Source organism: Cervus elaphus, chromosome 30 (genome assembly GCF_910594005.1).
Source record: "Cervus elaphus chromosome 30, mCerEla1.1, whole genome shotgun sequence".
NCBI lineage: Eukaryota > Metazoa > Chordata > Mammalia > Artiodactyla > Cervidae > Cervus > Cervus elaphus.
The window spans coordinates 21553703-21575683 of NC_057844.1; the positions used below are offsets into that span (position 1 = coordinate 21553703).

Below are 21981 nucleotides of genomic sequence, written 5' to 3' on the forward strand. Positions count from 1 at the left end.
CAAGAATTTATTTACGGACGAGTACAGAGATTTAGGGGTGCTAGGTACAAACTTCATTGCTAGAAAGTAGTTGAACAAAGACTAGATAACCACGGGTCTGGACTGTATATCCAATTTGCATTTCACAATGTCACACAAATCAAAGTATTTCTAAAAATTACTGAAAAACTACACTTTTCCTACTTAAACCCTTTGTAAATACAGTGAGAATTAAAATTAAGATCTAAATCAACTGTAAGCAGTAAAGAGAATAGCCTAAATCACCTCCTTTCTATATCAATTTTAATAAACAAACATAATATTCAATAGTGGTTCAAATATTACAGTAAAAACATCTTGAAGTCAAGATGAATCCCTTGCACTGAACCTATCACACAACACACACCCAACTCTGCACAATGCATGCTAGCAGAGAATACGTGAGGCTAGCTCTAACTTATTTATATAGTATTTGACTAAGAATTAAAATGTCCAAAAACCTTCACTTTTCCTAGACTTAACCACCTCTTGGCTTTGCTGTACTCTAGTCTAGGAGTCTCCATAGTGGAGTACACACGACAATCCACTGAAATAAGAAGCAATTATTAAAATGCTGCATCCATTTTTGAGCCTCAAAATAAGAACTCATTTTACTAAATATGCTGTAACTGACACTGTGACCCTCACATAAACTCAAAAATACACATACAATTGAGATGGGTGGTAGATCCAAAATTTTTCACAGAAGGGATTCCTATTCAAGAAAAATTAGAGGCCAGTGCTACCAACAACAGAGAAGGTAAATGAGTTCTATAAGCCAGATGAGTCTAGACTGCATCAAATAGAGAACCTATTTAAGGTTTCACTATCCTACAATGCATATACAAATGAAGATTTTTTTCAAATGCTTTTGCATAATCCATGCTGATATAAACATAACTTACCTCATCCTGGACTCCACTGGTAGTAGTCAACTTGCTCCCATCAGTAATTGTAATAATTATTGCTGGCTCCAAAAAAAAGGGGTTTCTTCCCTAAAGTCAAAAAAACATATTGATCATATTAAGATCTAAAAATGAGCTTAATTTTTCTGAGTAAAAAGTCAATTTTCAGAACAATATATAAATCTTCTTTTCTTGTTTTTAAATTTTATTTACAACTATACCTTTTGTACACTTTCAAAAAAGGTTTAGAAGGAAACATAAACTAAACAGGTTAACCTTCAAGGGCTGGAATTAGAGGAAAAAATGGATTTTTCACTTCTTTCTACATTTTTGTATTGTATTAATTTTTACAGTGAGCATCTATACTTAAGTAACTAAAAGTATTTAACTTCTTAAAAGGGACCCTACAGTTCAATTCTAATGATTTGACATATTTAGATATTACAAATTAAAATAATTTTTAACTTCCTCAACATTTACCAAGTAATCTATGCCTATAATCAAAGTATCTAGCCAAGTGATCCAGTACAGAGATGGAAGGGCTCCATGAGCTGGCTCCAAAGAAACACTAGGCCTGCCCTGAGCTTAGCAAAACAGTCCAACATGAAAAGTCAAAATTAAGAAGGATGGCAATTTAAAGAAATTGCTTGGCCAGAGAAGTAAAAAAAAACAGCAGCAGCATAGGCAATGAAACAATGGTACAGAGCTCTTAAATGCTCTACAGTTAAGGTCAATCAACTTCACTAACTTCCATTCAAATCTCTGGCCAAGTCACTAATGCTATGATTAATTCTAAGTGACAGATTTTGTTAGGGACTCAGATAAACATAAGCTTATCTTTTACACATAAATGACTCTCATTTGCAATACTGAAGCACATTTTGTATAACTCTTTAAGACAAAACCATGACCAAACATAGAAGTTACAGAGGGTAAACACTATGTTTGAAATCAAAAGTATCAAATTCTCTGCTACTAACAGTGTTCAAGAAAGGTCAGAAAGAAGTTTTGTTGGACATGATATAAAACAGCATGTGACACATGCACATTTTAACATGCATATGAATCACTAGGAGATCTTAACAAAATGCAGGCTCTGGTTCAGTAGATCTGGGACAAAGACTAAGATTTCACATTTCCAACAAGATAGCAGGCTAGGAGATAGAGGACATTAAAGTCCACTGACCACACACAGAATAGCAAGGATGTAGCATGTAATATTTTATAGTTCTGTAACATTTCCCTTACATTTATATAACTCAATTATTAGCAGATTACAGCACATACTCATTTGTTGACTGGGTTTACAAACACTCTCCACATACAGTCATTGTGATTATAACCTAATCATAAAGAGGGAGCAGGGGGTATTTGGTATATTAAATTTCTTGATCAAGTCAAGAAGTGTAAATGTATGTAAGTGACATAAACATTTTTCAAACTAGTGTCCAAGAAACAATGGTTCCAAGTAGAGAAAACGTCCTCTGGTCAGATCAAATTAAAATATGTTGGAATAACCTCTAAAGGCTTTCAAATGCAGTTCCATTCACATGTTCCTAGAACCTTGCAGAAGGATGTGATTTTCCTCCCTTCTTCCTCTATAACAGTCATGGGAGATGGAACACATTTTGGAAAACATTACTATGCTGCCTCTCACACCATTCACCCCCAACATACACAATAAATTCTCATAACACCAACTCCTTCTTCGATCTAGAAACAGGCAATGTTCATTCCCAATCTCTGAGCTTTGACTGGTTCCCTCATCAAGAATGCTTTTCCTTTATCCTGCCCACAACCCATCTAATTCCTCATCATTTTTTAAGGCCCAGTTTAAGCCTTCCTCTCCTGCCTTAAAACTTTCCCTGATTACTCTGGCCTTGACTAATTCACCCCCTCTTTCCCTCTCCAAATTTTAATAGCAGTAGTTTTCAAACTTAAATAAAAATATAAACATAACATTTTCCCAAATAAAACTAGACCTGGAGTGCTTTCATGGAGTACATTTTGAATATACTTCCCTACAGCATGCATCTGTTCCTTACGTTCACTTTAAATATAAATATATTACATCTCACACAATAATGTGAATATACTTAACACCACTGAACTTAACACGAGTTTACAGAGCCAATCAGAATTACTCAAACTTCAACAAGCTTCAAAAAATATAGATGTCACCTTTACTGCAATATAAATGAATGCGTCCCAAACTTATTAGGCAGTAAGAGGATTCCACCTCCTTCCTCCTTATGTCCATCCAGTCATCCACCTTCTATTCGTTCATGTTTGCTACTCATTGAGTGACTACTCTATGTCAAGAACTGTTGATGCATGATACCTAATCTCTATTCTCATACATAATAAAAGTATGTACCAATGGACATACAATAACTCTCCTCGTCTCTACAAATATATTTGGCTACAAATATAATTTGGCAAAAGGAGATAAAATCAAGACATCCTCGTCTGTATCTCATTTTCATCCTTAAGCTAAAACTACTTTGACTGACTTGCTTCCTTTAAGAAACAGATCAGCAAATCTATTAATACTGCTAGGGCATGGGCTAAATACTTGCACAGGTATCTCTGCTTCACCTTTATATTTTAACCTAAATCAAAGTCAGATTTTCTGTTCAGAAGTTTGAAAACCATCCACTCTTATTTCTGTGTAAGCACACTCATAATTATCCTCCAAAAGCCAAAGGATTTGACGTATTTACAATTAAACAACTATGTACAGTTATTAAAAACTTCACGGATGATGTTGTCTACCCAAAGACTCAAACACATACTTAAGTACCATAATGTCTAAAAATCAAGTTCAAATGTATTAAAACTTAGCAAAAAGTCTTTAAGTTATAAAAATTTAAGCCAAATTTAAACATTAAAATCAAAGTTACTTTTTCTTGACAACAAAGCTCTTAATTGATACTTTACTGGAGACTTGTACACATAATACTCTTCAGATTCTATGCCTAAAATTACTGTAATAACCAGGCACTTGATAATAGCAATAAGCACTTATATTTATCTCATCTGATCCTAAAAACTTGGTGAAATAAAAATGTTTAATCACGGAGATAGATTAAATGATATGACCCTAAGTCACACATCTGGTTTTGGAAAAAGCCAGAAAGTGATTCCAACTCTAAATTACGTGGTCTTTCTGAAGCATCTGAATGTCCTAATAGCAGCAGCTAAATTCTCTTGAATACAATTCTACACCAACCTGGATTGTGCCATTTTCATGCAACAAAGAATGGTATTATAATTGCAGTTGTTGCCGTTTAGTCACCAAGTCCTATCTGATTCTTTTGCAACCCCATAGACCTCACCAGGCTCCTCTGTCCATGGGCTTTCCCAGGCAAGAACACGGGAGCAGACCGTCATTTCCCTCTCCAGGAGATCTTTCCAACCCACGGACGGAACCTGCATCTCCTGCAATAACAGGCGAGTTCTTTTCCAGGGAAGCTCCCAGTATTATAGTATTAGAATTAGTCACCAGGGAATCCCCCAGTATTACAGAATTACTATCAATTTGGTTTCATTTAATATACTCTACCTGCAGTAAAATTAACTATGTACGGCAGGACTATTCCATTATTTGGTTTCCTGTTGCTCTGTGATGTCTTCTTTCCTGCAGTTCTGTGATGCCTTATCAATTTTTCTATATATAAATCAATATACCACTCCCCCAAGAAAAACACAGTAAAACAAAATGTTGTACATATTACTTTTGAAAACTCTATAACTTCAATCAACTTTCAGACACGATATATACAAATGAAAAAATAAAATAATATTAAAAGCTTTTAATGACTTTTAAATTTTGGAAAATACAAGTAAAGATCAAAGGCAGAAAAAAGTAAAGAAAAATCTGGCCATCCTCATTCAGCTCTTTACTCATTTAACTCTGCTGTGCCTAAGACCCCTTCCTGTCTCAGGTGAGACAGTTTAGTCAAGAATCACACTAAGAAAAGGAACAGTATTAGTTATGATAAAAATCAGAATAATGACTTAATGAATGTAATTTACACACAAAGAGAGGTTTATTTCCCCAGGGAAAATTATCCCAACTTCCATATAAAAAGTATTGTATTAACATTTATCTAAGCACAAATTTCTAAATAACCTGCAGAAAATGACCAGACCATGTTGTGCCAATAAAGATAGTTTTAGGCTGTTCCTCCTCTGCCTTTTCTAGTTTGGCAAAAGCACGTAAACAATTGGAATCTTTCTCTGATATTATCTTTTAGCCAGCAAACTAAAACACATTTTTGGTTGTCTGCCAGTATCACAAGATTATTTTTTTCATGTTTTACAAAAATCTGCAAAGTTTAATCGGAGAAGGCAACGGCAACCAACTCCAGTACTCTTGCCTGGAAAATCCCATGGACGGAGGAGCCTGGTAGGCTGCGGTCCATGGGGTCGCTACAAGTCGGACACAACTGAGCGTCTTCACTTTCACTTTTCACTTTCACACATTGGAGAAGGAAATGGCAACCCACTCCAGTGTTCTTGCCTGGAGAATCCCAGGGACGGGGGAGCCTGGTGGGCTGCTATCTGTGGGGTCGCACAGAGTTGGACACGACTGAAGCGACTTAGCAGCAGCAGCAGCAAAGTTTAATAATTATCAAAACTTGAGTCACTATTTTACATTTTTATTCTTAATAAGGATATCTATGAAGTCACTCAATTTGGAGACAGTTCATATTAGAATTTACCTCAAAATTCACCTCAGTCATAAAGCTAGTCTTTATCTTAAGAGTTGAAAAGAAAAAAAAAAAATTAAAGGTCTGCTACAACCAAGGCAGCCAGTAGAGGGACTAAAAGTTTACTTATGCCATTAGCAGAATTAAACTCAGATGTTTTCCTCTCAGAACCCTGGTTCTTGGCATAAAGAATCTAGACATGTAACTAAAAAAAAAAAAAAAATACGGTGCAAAGTATAACTCTACCTCTAGAGATATTTACTGATGGAAATCTTGTCATTCAGAAAATTTAAATTTAATATCAGCCAAAAGTCTCAGGTAAGAGTTCTGCTAAAGATAAATACAAAAACTTTCACTTCACATATATCTCTCAATAATTTAACATTATTGTGATGTTAAAGTAAGGCGTAAAAGCTTAATATGAAAATTTTAAAAAATAAAATTAAAGTAGATTTATCCAACTAAAACCTATTGCAATTTTGCAGAAAATTGCTTTGGAAATATTAAAACAAGTTATTAGCATTCAGCAAAGAGTTTTTAAAATGTAAAAATAAGCCTAATTTTCCTTCAAATAAAAACTAATCTGGTTCTCAGATTCAAAATTTTTAGTTTTACCCAAGAAATTTAAAATGGGGGGGAGGGGGTGGTGGGGACCGCAGCGGGGCACAGGAGTTTTACTGTACCCTTAAGCTTCTCTTAGATATTATGTTTTGAATTGACAGTGAAAGGAAGGCAGCTCTAATATTCAGCAGACCTTTTAGTGGCTACGTCTGCTGCAGGACCAGAGGGCTCAAGTTTTCCCTCCATGCCACCATGCTCCACGATATCGGTGCTTTAAACAAATCCCAGAAGGACAGCAAGTGCTTGTCTATGTTACACTTTTCCCAGGACAGGGAAAGTGGGCACCAGAGATCTACTCTCTGACTCTATCCTGTGACAGTATCTTCAGCTTACCAACATCTATCACCAGTGAGCTATTTTGTTATATATCAAGACAGCTATGGCCAATATCAACAAAAAAGATGTTCAGATGTATAACATTATATGTCTAGGCTAAAAGTATATTACCTAGCAGAAAATAAAAAACTTTCAGAAATAACCTGTGCTTTCTTCCTATTTAAAACTTCCTTTTCAAGCAAATTACAGTGACAACAAGTAAAAATGTAAAGTAATGGAAAGGGCAGCTTTTAGAAATAACTACTACATCACTAAAGGTTCTCATGCATATACTGGACAAGTACCTAGCAGGACAGCGGCTAAAACTTTTGTAAGTTCAGTTCAAGACTAGAAGCTTTAAGTTCCCTTTATTTACATCTCTGTGGAATCTGCATAAATAAATCTTTCATAAAAATATGAAATGAAGCCTGCATTCATTATCTACCCTATTTTCCTCTAATACCACAGATAATAAAGAAGTAACAATATATGGTCTCCTAAAATGATAAACCAACCACTTCATGTTCATTTAGAAACTTTCTAACACTTCCCTTTATACTGTCAAAAATCAAATTCTATAAAAAATATAGAAACAATATTAAAAATATTCTACTTTAAACATATTTCTAAAAGAAAGGCATCTAATGCAATTCACATCCAAAGTCTTATTAATCATAATACTAATAAACACTTTTACAACTATACAGAATTGAGAAAAGGTTTTAATACATACTGTGCAAAACAAGTCAACCAGAATCAATAACATTCTTTAGTTCAATATTGCTCAAACTTCAGACATTTGAAAATCACAACCAGAATTTTTTCAATATCTATTTACAATACTTACATACTTAATATTTTTAACTATCATTTTTTTAGCTTCAAACTCTAGCAATAAGACCTATGAAATCATAGTTTTGATGTGCAAATTATATTTTCTATTCAATACTCACTGTCAGTAATACTGTTTAGCTTTTGTTTATTAAAGGATGAGAAGGTTCATTATATTACAGGGATGAATACACAACTGCTTAATTACACATTCCAAAGAAAATATAATAATTATTTAAGCCACTAACAGCCCAACAGGCTTACATTAAAATCAATACTCCAAGGCCAGAAATACAAGTTTTATGTTTGTTTTTGAATTCAGCAAGATTATTACTTTTACAGTCAAGATCCCAAGTGGTGTGGCATAAATAAGTCTTTGATGTAAAAATTCAGATATTCATCTTAAGAAATTAGTGCAAATTAGTGCTTTTAAATTAATACTTTTGATTACGTAGAAGAGATTTCGGAAGGATACACACTATAAACTGATTTACCATGGCAACCTCTGAAGAACTGAGTTGAGCAACTATATAACTTTCTCTAATGCTTAAACTTTTTAACTATGCACATTTATTACATATTCAAAATAAGTACTCTCCAAAATTAAAATATGCTTAATATTCAAAAATAAAACTTAAAAAAATCTGCTAATGCATAAAAATCTAGTACTTAGAATACACTAAAGCATAAACTTTAAAAACATGTTAAAATTCCCCATTAAAAGAAGTACACTTTTCACTGAAAAAATAATTAAAAAAAAAAAAGAAGTACACTTTTAGTTTCAAGTAACTCCATTATACAACTGTATACTAAAACAGTTCCTCTATCTAATTCCGTATTTTTAAAAAATAGAATTAGAAAGAGATGGAATAATAAGACTTTAGCAAAAGTAGGAGGGAATCTTACATATTAATTTTAGCATAATGACTGAGGGGCAATACCCTAGGATTTGATTGAAATAATAAACTAAATACAGGTGACCCTTGAATGCAAGGTTTAGGGGCGCTAACCCCTGCAGAGTCAAAAATCTACATATAACTTTATAGTCAGCCCTTTATATCTGTAATTTCACAAGCTCAGATTCAACCAACCCCCAATGGTTGTAGTATGTAAGACATTCCACATGATAAGTGAACCTGCACAGTTCAAACTTGTGTCATTTAAGGGTCAACCATACTAGTAATGTAAAAAATATTCATTATCAGAACTGAAAAATTACAAGCTTGACTTTGTGGAAAGAAGTGTTAGAAACTCAATAAATGGTAAGACTAAGTCTAGTGTATCAAAGGAAAGTAATATAAATTCAATATATCTGAAATATTAAAGGGATCGCATAGCATTAATTTAGTTTCAGCAAAATATGTAATAATAACAGGTTAGGGAATTCCCTGGTGGTCCAGTGGGTAGGGCTCCACACCCTCACTACTGATGGCCTAGTTTGATCCCTGGTTGGGGAACCAAGATCCCACAAGCCGATGTGGTGGTGCAGCCAAAATACAAATAAAATTTAAAATTAAAAAAATGTCAGAAACATAACAGAAAAAGTAAAAAAATAAACAGCAAGATGAAATGAAAACACATTTTCAAAGATGGGGAAAGTTATACAGCAATAATGCTGGAAATCTGACCTCCAAAAAAAATACACATCTGCCTATTCTATCAAAAATAATCATCTCCTTGGGTGTTGATTACCACCAAACCTACAGATATCACATTTGCAAAAGTCTGGTTAAACCATATCTTTAACCATTATCATTACTTCCTTCTAAATATCCACATTATGAATATACTGTCAAAAGTATCAAATATAACAGCTGTCCTACAAAGAAGATGGACTTCAACCTCAGCATTCTACTATACAAGTATCTTCAAGACCACAACTGAAAATGAAGAACCGCCTAATAAACAGTACATATCAGTAAAGTTAGCCATTAAAGTATCAAACTTAATGAAGGAAAATAATTCATGATAAGCACTTGGAAAAACTAATACTCTGTTGTTTTTCGTTTGCTATGGCTTAAGGTCAACCTCAAAATAATTTAACTGGATAAACCAAAATGCGAGATTAGTTTTAAGAGGCCCTACTCTGTTAAAAAAAAGAAAGTATGGAATTTTTGTTTTCTGGGAAAGAATTTGTGGTAACCCAATTTCAGTAAGATATTTTTAGGAGGAAATATTTAAATTTCTCTGAATTCATCATTTAGGTATATGAACTTGAGTAAGAGTTTCTAGAAATGCACCCTGGCTAGATTCGGATCCAAACATTTATAGATGCTTGTACTAAACACCTTCCCAAGTGTTTATAGATTTAAATTTTCAAAATAGATGACATACTTGGGAAACAAAAAAAACAACCACATAATATATGGATCTATTGTTAAAAACAAATTTTTACAAGACTTCCTAACTATACATACGAATCCACCAAGGTTTTACATTGGAAATTAACCTCATGAAAAAGCAGATGTCACATATGGACGGGTGGGTGCCTACAGAGACTGCTACCTGTTTTTGCTTGATACTATAGCACACTGAAATCGAAGCTCTAAAAACATAATATAACTTTTCTATACAAGGATTTACATTCAATATAATCTTGTTTGGGATTAGACATTATCCATTGTGGATTAACAAAATTTAGATGTAAAGATCCTTTTCTCTTTCTACTACCTGACTTAGGCCCAATGTCCTGGATGCAATTACTTGGGTTTTCCTTCTAACTTACTATTTTGAAAAATGAGATTGACAAAAATGTAAAATAAAAATCCAAAATTTTACATTAATGTCTTCCACAGTACATAAATGATCAGAAACCATCAAGACTCAGGCATTACATCAGGAGTCACAAAAACATCACTTTGCTCATTCCTTATAATCCAAAAGTACTATAATCTGTCATTATCTTATGGACCCAGACTTTTTAACAATCACCACTGTGGTTCAGTCTAACCTTCCACAAAGTTTACTTAACCATCTTCAATTTCTACGATTAAAAATAATTGCCTTTAATCCTCTCAGAAGAGTTGTTTGGATGCTTCTCGTGTTTATAAACTCCAGAATAACCAGAAGACTTTCTTGATGTTTCCTGATTCCTAACTAGCTTCACCAGCTTTAAGACACAGGGAGAGTTTTCCTTCAACACTGATGCCAGCACAAAACCTGTCAATGACTATTCAAATTACATTACCTAATAGCTAAGGCTACATTACTTTTTCTCACATATTCAGAACTGTTTTCCTTTCTAGAACAAAGTTTTTTAGAAGATATAATCCCTCCAAGGACCTTCACATGTTCCCCAGCTTATCTGAGCAAAACTAATAAATGGAAAATATTAAAATGTCATTTCCTTTTAAGAAAAGATTTTAAAAAGTATGTAGGACCTAGAATAAGTTTTGATAAATCACCACTAGGCTGGGAAAGGCTACCCACTCCAGTATTCTGTCCTAGAGAACTGACAGTCCATGGGGTCGCAAAAAGTCAGACACGACTGAGCAACTTTCACTCACTCAAGCTAATGTAAATTTGTCCTCCGATTACAACTAATTCTATTATAAGATTTTTAAGTTAAAATACTTTTTAGGTTGATACAGAGCCTGTTTGAGTTTCCTGACATATACAGCAACCAGAGGGGTGGGATGGGGAGAGATGGGAGGGAGGTTCAAAAGGGAGGGGATATATGTATACCTATGGTTGATTCATGTTGAGGTTTGACAGAAAACAAAATTCTGTAAAGCAATTATCCTTCAATTAAAAAAAATTAAAAAATACTTTTTAGGTGCAATTCTCTCTCAATACATCAAATTTCAAACCACACAAGGCCCTAACAGAAACATCACCACATAAAATAATCCTTCCCAGGCTCATCCCGAATAAACCTACATTACAAACAATAAAAGAGATCATTTTCCATTCGACTTTTCTTCTGCACAAGAACATCCTTCATCTCATCCTAACCACTACTCACCTGAATTTTAAAATACACTACTAACAAAGCCCTAAAAATGGTCTAAGATCGAAAATTCCTCAGAGAAGCTTAAACCTTTCTTGCTTTGAAAATCAAAAACATTTGTTTGAAGTAGTTATCCAAACATTTCTGAACAAGAATTAGAGGTCTGGGGGGGAAGACTTTCATAACACTCAGGGAAAAGTATTTTGGAGAAATCTAGAAAGCTTCAATTCAATGCCAAAACCCCACTATGTCCCCAGAGGCAAGGAATTTCACTTGAGCTGCAACTGCTGGACAGCTAATTTGAGCTTCTTGTGCTGTATGCATGTTGGGTTATAAAAAAACATTTACTGTTTTTTCTCAAAGGCTGCAGATTAGCAAAGTTTTTTCTAAGCAGGCACTTTGCTAGATGATTAACAAATGTTCTTCTCAATCCTTAAAAACGTTTTCAATTGGTATTATCACCATTTTGCGCATGACAAAAGTGAGGCAAAGTTAAGGGACTTGTCAGTCAATACACCACCAGCTGATAGCAGCAGGGCCTGGCACGGCCAGTTCTAATAAAGCAGTTCATTCTTTCCCTATCACATTTCTTGTTCTTAAAAATCTGGATGAAATACTCCATGTACCTACAATCCCTGTTTTTTTTTTTAATTCAAATAAAAGGAAAATTTACAGAAATGGTAATAGGTGTTATTATACTAACAAACTACAGTGTTTATCAATCTTCACCACAATCCTACAAGATTCCTCCATTCTATTTTCCTAATGGGGAAACTGAGGTTCAGAGATTACATGACTTGGGTGAAGAGCCAAACAGATTTTTCTGAATGTTAAAAACAATGCCTAGAGATTTTCAAAAGTATATTATATCAAAGGAAACTAACTGGTAGTTAACAAATTACAAACTGTCCTGGTAAAAACTTATAATTACAATAGTAATACTGGCCAGCACATGACACTGGAGAAACCAACTAACTGACTGACAAGGTTAACAGTCCTGTATTAACTATACCAGAAACTCAGTAAACTAGGAGTACAAAATCAAAAAGTGCCATCAAATATACATATACACATACACCCATACACAAAATCCTGTCAACTATCCCCCACATTCACATTATTTTCCAGGGAGTGCTGAGGGACAAGGGACTCTGAAGGAAATCCAACTGAATATAACAAACAGTATTTTAACAGGGTGTTACAAGAAAAGCTTAATGCAACACAATGACAAAATGAAATGCCTGCTTTTCAAAGGACCTGAAAGAAGGGAGAGTCCTCTAGAGAGCTCCAGATATAACCCGCACCACCCAAAGGGATTCCCATCTATAGGTTATACCTTTAAACAAAATTTGCTCTTAAATAAAATATAAATTACTAATAAAATCTGCATGACTGTTTCATAACCAATTGCTCTCTTTTTCATAATGTGAAATATTTCATAATGTGACAAAATTAAGCATTTAACTTTACTGGGTCTTCTACACTTATAAAATAAGGATGATGAAGTCTAACATCACTTTCAATTCTAAAACCCTGAAAAGCAATAACTATAGTAATATTTACAGGAAGTCTAATGAAAAGTTCTGTTGATAGATGCAAAAAGTTCAATTTGTTTTTCTAACAGTGTATATAAAAATTCACGAAGCTTCACACATACTATATATATTTAAGGTGTATCTCAACAAAAAAGGATGGAGGAAAGAAGAGGGATCAGGGAATAAAGACAAAATCCAAAAAACCCAGTATTCTATGGTCTGTGACCATGCTTAAATTAAGCAAATTAATAATAAGGCTAAACAAAAATGAAGTTTGTATAAAGAAATTACTTCTTTAAAATGAAAGAAAACAGGGAATTCCATGCCAGTCCAGAGGTTAAAACCTGATACTTTAACAGCTGTGGGCTAGGGTTCAATTACTGGTCAGGGAACTAAGATCCTGCAAGCCACACGGCTAAAAAAAGAAAATTAAAAAATAAAATGAAAAAAAAAAAAAAACAGTGCTGATAATATGTTAGTGTTGATCAACCAAAGGAAAAAACCCACCAAAACAATTTATAAAAATATAAATTTGAGTGGAGTATGATGACTAAAAATAACTTTAAATATTTAAGAAAATTAACTTATAAAATATTATAGTCTCCTTGCAGAAATCTGTAACACGAACATGGCTAAACAATACTTTTAGTTAATTCAGACCATAAATGACCTTAAATCAATTGAAAATAACTGAGTGATAGTCTTTCATTCAAATATTTGTTCCTGGTCTTTTAGTTTTCAAACATAATTTAATGTACATAATTTTTCATACACAGCTTAATACTACATTATTGACATTCTTTTGCATAAAGGGAAAATATTCTCTTTGAAGAAATGGATCATATTACTTTCACCTTTTGTACTTTTATTTTCAATAATTTCTAATTAAGAATGCAATGTCTTTAGGATGTTCTTTTTTATTTTCTTTTAAAATCATCACACCAAGGTGGTTTTTTTATCTTTTAGAAAATAGATTTAGCGTGTAAAATTATGAAGACAAATTACAGCGAGTGTTTTCAAAGAAAATAAAACCTGGGTCTTGAAATCTGTCGTAAATTACCACCTTCAAAATTATTGCTCAACAGGAAACAAATCATAGCCATATTATACTACTTTGAGCTCAGTGAAACCTTATTAAAATATCCCTTGATTTACCCAATAGATGTGCTCCTCAAAAGTTCCTTGCAAATCAAATGTGTGTAAGTATCATCTTAAACGCACTAGGGGGAGCTCCCTATTTGAAAGAATAATCCTAAAATATGTGCTTTTGTCTTCTGAGGGTTCCTTTTCTAATTTACATTCCTATAAAAGAATGACTTTCTGACTTATCTACTGAACTATATTCATCCAGTTTTCATTTAACACTTAAAAAATCCTATCCTTTATCCCATGCTTATCAACTATCATTAAGACAACTTTGATCAAGTTATATTTACTTTCCACACTGCTTCCCCTAGGAAGCAATACAAAGCTCACTCTCCCAAAAAACAAATATATTTAATACGTTACAGATTTCAAAGCATATAATATCAGCTTTAAATATCACTAGATTTTTATCACTGTACTTTCCAATTCAACAGGGAAAAATAATAGAAAATAGAGGTAAATAATTTATTCAGGGGAGAAAAGTATGTCTTCTATCTACTGAGCACTTTGTAACTTTTGCAGTACATTTTACCACATCATCCCCTTTCAGCCCCTCACTGGCTCTCTAAGGGTGAAAACGGCTTCATGACTGGCAGTCTGGGAAACGAGCAGCAGAGGCACAGGGTAGCAGTGACTGTCCAGTGTGACAGAGTGACTCAATGTCAGGGTCAGATTTTAAATTCCCTTTTCACATTCCTAGCCACTGCTCTTCCTTTACACAATTAAAGATGGAGAAAAAAACACTTAAGCCAGTTTGATTAGAGAGGGCCCTATCCATCAGTAATTATTGAAAATAATCTCAGGGACTTTTCAAGACCCTTCAAAAGGGAGGACAGTCTCTTCAATAAATGGTGTTGGAAATACTGGATGTCCACATGCAAAAGAATGAAGCTGGACCCTTACTCCCTATATTCCGTATACAAAAACTAATTCCAAATGGATTAAAAACACAAATGTTAAGATGTAAAAGTAAACCTCCTGAAAGATAATACAGGGGAAAAGCATGTATACATAGGATTTGGCAATGATTTCTTGGAAATGACACCAAAAGCAAAGGCAGCAAAACATAAATAGGAATACATCAAAAATAAACATCAACAGGACAATCAACAGAGTAAAAAGGCAACTCATGGGAGGGGAGAAAATATCTGCAAATTGCACATCTGATAAGAGGGTAATATCCAGAATATTTAAAGAACTCCCACAAAACAGGAAAAAGCAACAATTAAAAAATAAGCAAAGGACTTGAACAGACATTTCTCCAAAACCAATATACAAATGTCCACCCAGCATATAAAGAGATGTACAATATAAATAATATTAAATAATTAGGTAAATGCAAATAAACCAATGAGATAAGATCTCAAATCCATTAAAAGGGCTAATATTAGAAAAAAGGAAAATAGTGTTATCAAGGATGTGGAGAAACTGAAATCCTTGTGCACTACTGGTGGGAACAGTAAACAGTGCAACCTTCATGTAGAACAATATGGCTTTTTCTTAAATTTTTAAAAAAAGAGAATTATCAAACAATCTAGCAATTCTACTTCAGGGTGTAAAGAACTGAAAGCAGGATCTCAAGAGAACTTGCACACCATGTTCACAGCAGCATTACTCACAATGGTCAAAAGGTGGAAGCAGCCAAAGTGTTCATCACTAATGGACAGGCAAAATGTGGCATACACAGAAAAAAACTTTTTAAATGTGGTATATACATACAATGGAATATTATTTAGTAATAAAAAAAATGATACCCTGATACATGCTACAATGTGGAATACTCTATGATTCCATTTACAGGAGGTATCTCTAGAGCAGTCAAATTTAAAGAAACAGAAAGTAAATGGTGCTATTCTTTCATTGCCAGTGGCTGGGGTTAGGGGGAAATAAGGAGTTATTGTTTTGAAACGAGTTTCAGTTTTGAAAGATGGAAATGTTCTGGAGACTGGCTGCACAATAACCTGAACACTACTGAACTGTTCATTTAAAAATAATTAGGATGGTATATGTGCTATTACATGTTTAAATTTAAAAAGTAGGAAAAAAAAAAGGTTCAGGGACTTCAGCACAGGATGTTCAAAGGTAATAATCCACCTTCTTTTGAAAAGATTATCTATAGGTCAATACCAAACTACTGTTTATACATTTCTTGGTAGCCTAAAGGAAACCAAAAACCCAAATGGGAATCAAGTTTTCATTACTTCACCTACCAGCGTTAAAAGAGAAGCCTTTATTACATACTACCCGAGAACTAAATGCATATGCTTTGGTGAAGAGAAAAAAGCAGTATTACTAGAAATCTTCCTGAATTATCTGCTTCGTTCACAAATAGCTCTTTATGCTGAAGAATAAAATTCACTGCCATTATTCTCCAAGATTCACTCAATTTGATCTTGTCTAAAAGCCACCATTTTTCAATGAGGTAAACACTTGGAATAGAAATCCCTCAAAAAATTAAACATATTATATCTCCTTTTATGTTATTACTCAAGATTGTCTTCACCAAAGATATAGAGTAGAAGGTACCATTCTAAGCCCTACAACAATTGAATCAGTACTAGTGTATTGAGTAGCAGGAGTGTGGAATTCAGTCCAGTGACAAAAATGATGAACTGGAGGTCAGAGTAATATTTAGCAGCTAAACCTAACTGGAACCTAACTTTTAACAATGTTGAAAATATTGACAGAACAACTTGCTAAAGTATGAAAAATCAACCAATCTACATATGAAATTTTAATCAGATAGACATGTCCAACAGATATTAAGGCAGGATCAAATTTTTAGTGGCTCTTAAAAACTCAGCATTATTTGAAACCCCGGTGAACACATGTAAAAAAAAATTTATCCGATTTAGCTGCAATGATAAGCAATTGACTAAGTTACTAAAATTTGTAAGACTGACTACACATCATGAGTGTAGAAATATCAGCAAATGATACTAATTGTCAAGATTATTTATAAGGACTTCAACATGCAAGGAATTTATTAGTGAGATATCCAACGTGCTTGAGAAAACATTCACGAAGAACCATTTTTTTCTCAGCCACTTTAACCTTGCTGATGCCCTGCAAGTTCTTAGGATACTAGCTAATAGCTCAAACATGTTTTAAGTATGTTAATGAAACTTATGCAATAAATAGATATTAAAAACTCTTGGAATTGATTCTGGAAACCCGTATGTGCACGTATGTGAGTGGGAGGAACGTGTGGAGGTATCTGCATAAATATGCAGATATATATAAACTCCATTTAAGTGTTTTAGGAAAACTTCTTCAGAAGCTTATATAAAGGTTTTTAGACGCTTTGTAAACTCAATATGCCCTTTCATCTAGCTCACCTTTTCTCATTTCCTTCAACTACTGAGATTATACAGAAGTATTTAGTACTATGGGCTCCACAGATCCTAGAACAGAGCATGAGAGGGGAAGTACTAATGTAGAAACACTGAGGTTACAGAAAATAGTTATTCCACAAAAAATAGGCAGACAATCTCACAAAGAAAACATATGAACTATTCACTAATAAATGAAACATTCAAAATTCTTGATCATTTGTCTTTTTTAACAAGAAAATATGTATTTAAATCAGCAAGAAAAAAAACCTCATGATGAAAAATGGCTTCTGAAAAGACATTTTCTTCTAATTAAAAGACTACTCAATCGTCATTTTCATTTGGAAAATTATGGCTTCCAAAGTTACTTTAATGCTAGTATCATTTTTATGTGCCAACTCAGGATATTACTCCTTGCCTCTTCACTCATTCATCAAAATAACTAAAAGGCATAATCTCTACACCTTGTTGAATCAATAAATCCTGACATTCAAAAACATCCTCATCTCCAGGCTCTTCTCTTGGTGCGAGTGGTTAAGAGCACAGCGGGACCACATTCAACCTCAAACTTTCGTGAACTTTAGAGACAAGAACTTAAGTGTTCCCTGGTGGAAGACGGCAATTGTGAAAAAGAAAATAGAGGTTTAAGTTACAAATGTCCTCAGTCTCTCCATGACAGTTTTTTCTAAGGAAACATCTAAGAAATATTTTTAATAGGAGGTAGGAAGTAAATATGTCTAAAAGTCTTTCCCACTTACAAAATGTGATGCAGAAAAACAGAAAATTAATACTTCCGCTATATGCTGACAATCTAACAACCAAATAAATATACCTAATAATAAGGAAATAAGGATAACTGAGTAAGGGCAAGTTTCTTATCTGACTTTGAACTCAAAGTTTAGATCAAGACCTTAAGCACTAAGACTGCATAGTACTATAGATAACAAAGGAATCTGAAAGGGAAATAAAACCATTATTTTAAAGAAAGAAACTGAAAAGTTCATGGCAAATCTGCCTAAATTACTAATAGCTCAAACATAAAGCAGCATAGAAAGAGAAAACATAAAGATTATTGTAAAGAAAATACACATTTACTAATTAAACAATGGAAGTACAATTCCATAAAAACAGAAACAAACTGACTCCAAGTTGAAATGTATACTTTAAAAACAATAGGACTACATTCAACCATTTCCAAAAATGTTCAGGCAGTGAATAGTTATCCCTAAGAACTGAAGTATAAACATTTCTAAAACAAGAAAACAATTCTGCTCCTGTATAGAAAAGAAACCAAAGGCTGTAGTTGTGGGAAGAATTTCCCTGAAACTTGTGAAACTAATGAAAAGTGTGGCTCATGGAATTTGTGAAAAGAATAAAATGTATACCAAAACGTGTCACTGTGGTTAATGGTGCTCTGCACAACATAGAAACTGTCATCCTTTACTTCCTGGGCCAGTTACCTCAAAAGTGTCATAATGGACCACCTTGCATTATCCCATACTGACTCATCATGTGATTTAAATACCTTGTCTCATCTTCAGACAGCTAAGAGCAAGAGCATTAGAGGAACTGGGGGAATTCAGGGAGAAAGAATGGGTTCTTTCAAATTTTCCAACAGCCTCTTTTCCAAGGGTTGGGAGTTTAAAAAATTCTGGACCTGCCATTTAATTCAAGAATGGTTTCAGAATTCTTCCTGCAGTGGCTTACTGGACACACATCACAAGCTGAGAAATCTTAATGTACTCAGCCAGTACACTGAAATTCTTTTTACCTTTCAGAGTTGTTATACAACACGGTTAAACTAAGCCCTTTTACAACAAATAGAATAATTTCCTCTAACATTTTAAGATCACTTTAATTAACTAGTGTCCGTCAGTCATTGCAAGGGTTGCAGTTGCCAGTGGGTAGGCCATCAGAGAAACAGTGTGGTGAAACAGCATGTTTTCCTTTTATTTCCTGAGTGAACTTTAAGGGATTAAAACTAAATTTATGTCAACTTTACAGCATTCAGATTCAAATTCTGAACCCAAATACATTTTAAGAAACAAAAAAAACCTTGAGGGCTATAAAACCATATACAGTGTGGTCAGAATTCCACTTTTGTATTATGTGCATACTGTATTTTAATCTGCAATGTTTCATATTTGTATTTCACGGTATATAGCTTTTGGACTGGGCTGCTTGTCCACAGAAAGAAAAATCAACTGTGTTTCCACCTTAATATTCAACCTACCTGCCCATAGTTGTCTATGCCAGTTACTAATCTATTTAAATTTAATAAATCAAAAGCTGTCCTTAGGGATTGGCCAAGAGTCGTAAGTCCTTCAGCTTGAAGGTTTTTCAGTTCATTCATAAACGTTGCATGGTTTTCTTTCCATCCGGCCTGAAAAGAAAAATGTGAGAATTTCTTTTTTTCATCTTTTAAAGCCAGGTACACAGGGACGGCTGTTAACAATCTGCCGTTCACCAAGCGGCTGCTCGACTTTACTGTACGGTTTGGGGTAGTGTCAATGCCGTCTCTCTGCTAAGGAAACTCTCTTCCAGAGGTGGCCGAGAATAAACCTGCTGGCTCTACAGCTTTCCGTAGCTACCAGCCTTAATACTTCATAACTTCCCGGGGAGATGCACTCCCCAACCTCATGCCCAAAAATCCGGGGATGCAGAGGTAGTGGTGGAAAGCAGAAGTGAGCAGCACTTCCGAAGTTCACCCGGAGCTGTCCCACCGGCCCCGCGGCCCTATCGGGGAGAATCCGGAGACCCGGCCCCGCTACACCCCACCCCACCCCACCCCCCACCGTAAGCCCCCCGCCCGCCGGCCCGCCCGGGCCTCGGGCCGATTCCCCTTTAATGCAAACCCGGGCTCTGCGCGGCCGGGCCCGGCTGTCACTCGGGCTAACTTGAATAAATATCCCCCACAGTTCATTGCTGCCGCTCACGCCGCGGAGGGGAAATGTCGGCCATGTTGATCGCCGCGCCGCCGCCGCCGCCGGGCCAGGCTGGGGAGGGGACGGCGGTGGCCCGGCGACTCCGCGCCGCGCCGGGACGCTCCGGAGCGGGGGGAGGGGGTGGGAGCCCGCAGGGGAAAAGACCTCAGCGCCTGGAGCACAGCGGGTGGGGGAGGGGAGCATAAGGAAGGGTGAATGGGGGGGGCGGGGAGGGCGAGAGGAAGGGACGGGGACGGGGAGGGGGAGGGCGAGGGCTGTTACCTTGATAGCATAGGGCGGCTCTTCGAAAGTGACCAGCATATACCTGTCTCCTCGGCTGGCAGGGTCCCGGGCACGGAGCTGCGGGAGAACGGGTGGAAAACGGGAGCAGAACAGGGCGGGCGAGAGGGAAGCACACAGGCGAGGTTAGCAGGCGGAGAAGGGGCGCCCAGCGGCCCCGCCGCCCCCCCCACCACAGTTACCGCACACGCCGCGGCCGCCCCCCCCCGACACACTCAAACACACACACACACACACACACATACACACCGGCCCCACAAACACATACACACCGCCCGGGGCCGGAGCCCGGGCCCTTGCCGAGCCCGGCTCGCAGCGCCCGGCCGCCCGCGCGGTGGGGGAGGGGGTCCCCGAGCCCGGCAGCTCCCGCAGTCAGGTCCCCGACACCTCCGCCTCGCCGCCCCCGGCCGCCCTCCCCCCAACCCCTGCCGCCCTCGGGCCGCCGGGCTGAGGTCGCCCCCCGGGCTCGGTCGGTCGGTACCTTCATGAAGGTCTCTACCGCGCCTTTGGCCGTGTCCAGGTAGGTGGTGCCCAGATGGCTGCGCTGGTTCATAGAGGCAGACGTGTCTATCAGGAACAGTAAGATGGGCATAGTGCTGGCCGGGGACACCGGGGCCCGAGGTGGTGGAGAAAGAGATGGAAGAGGTGGAGGCGCCGGTGGCGGCGGCGGCAACCGCCGCTAACGCGGGGCGGGGGAGCGCGGCCCCCGGGAGGAAAACACCGTCTGGGTCTTTCCTCCGGCTGCGGGGAGTTTCTCCCCCGATAGTTGAGAGGAAACTCCCCGGACCCAGTCCTCCCCGTCGTACCCCCGCCTCCTCCGCCTCCTCCTGCCTGCCTGCCCGCTAGGGCGGGCGCCCGGCCGTCTGTCTGTCGGTCCGTTCCCCCCCCGCCTCGGGGGTCCCGTCCCCGCTCCCGGCCCCTGTGTGTGTCCCAGCGGGAGACGGGCCTGGCTCCCTACCCCACCCCCGGCGCAGGGAGTGGGGACCTGGGAGCTGGCGAAGAGGGGAGTGGGCTGAGGGGAGATTGGCCCTGGGGCTGTTGGGAGAAGTTTCAGGGACTCCCTCCGCACCCCGGCGGTGTCACCACTTTCTCAGCCCCTCTCGCTACTGAAGCGCTTTTCTCTCTCACACTCCGGTTTTAACTCGGGCAGGGGCCGCAGAGGCTCCGCCCTCTGACACGTCCTCGGGCCACGTGACGCACCGCCCCGCTAGTCTATTGGCTGGCCCCTGGCCTCTTATTAGCATATTCAAACAGCTCAGGGGCGGGGGAAGCTTGGAGGCCGGCTCCGGGAACAGTTAGGGAGCACGCGCAGAGGCGGGGCGTCGGGTGCGCGCGAGGGGCGAGCAGGCGGGCCGGCCGACGCGGAGGCGGGCTCCGGGAAGGGGCGGGG

General features: G+C 37.3%; 1 protein-coding gene across 4 annotated transcripts in view; it reads right to left on the reverse strand.

Moving 5' to 3' along the window:
- Nucleotides 1-21715, reverse strand: part of INTS6 (integrator complex subunit 6) — a 78881-nt gene extending 57166 nt beyond the window's left edge. Inside the window, exons 1-4 of one of the 4 annotated variants that reach the window (XM_043891588.1) lie at nt 21073-21715; nt 20574-20651; nt 19601-19750; nt 924-1013 (exon numbers count right to left, since the gene is read on the reverse strand). In XM_043891588.1, the coding sequence (XP_043747523.1) occupies nt 924-1013; nt 19601-19750; nt 20574-20651; nt 21073-21183 (429 nt within the window). In that variant the 5' untranslated portion in view covers nt 21184-21715. Of the gene's footprint in view, nt 1-923; nt 1014-19600; nt 19751-20222; nt 20531-20573; nt 20652-21072 lie in introns of those variants that run through there. The other 3 variants (XM_043891589.1, XM_043891587.1, XM_043891590.1) reach the window with 3 other exon arrangements.
- Between the last annotated feature and the right edge of the window lie 266 nt (nt 21716-21981).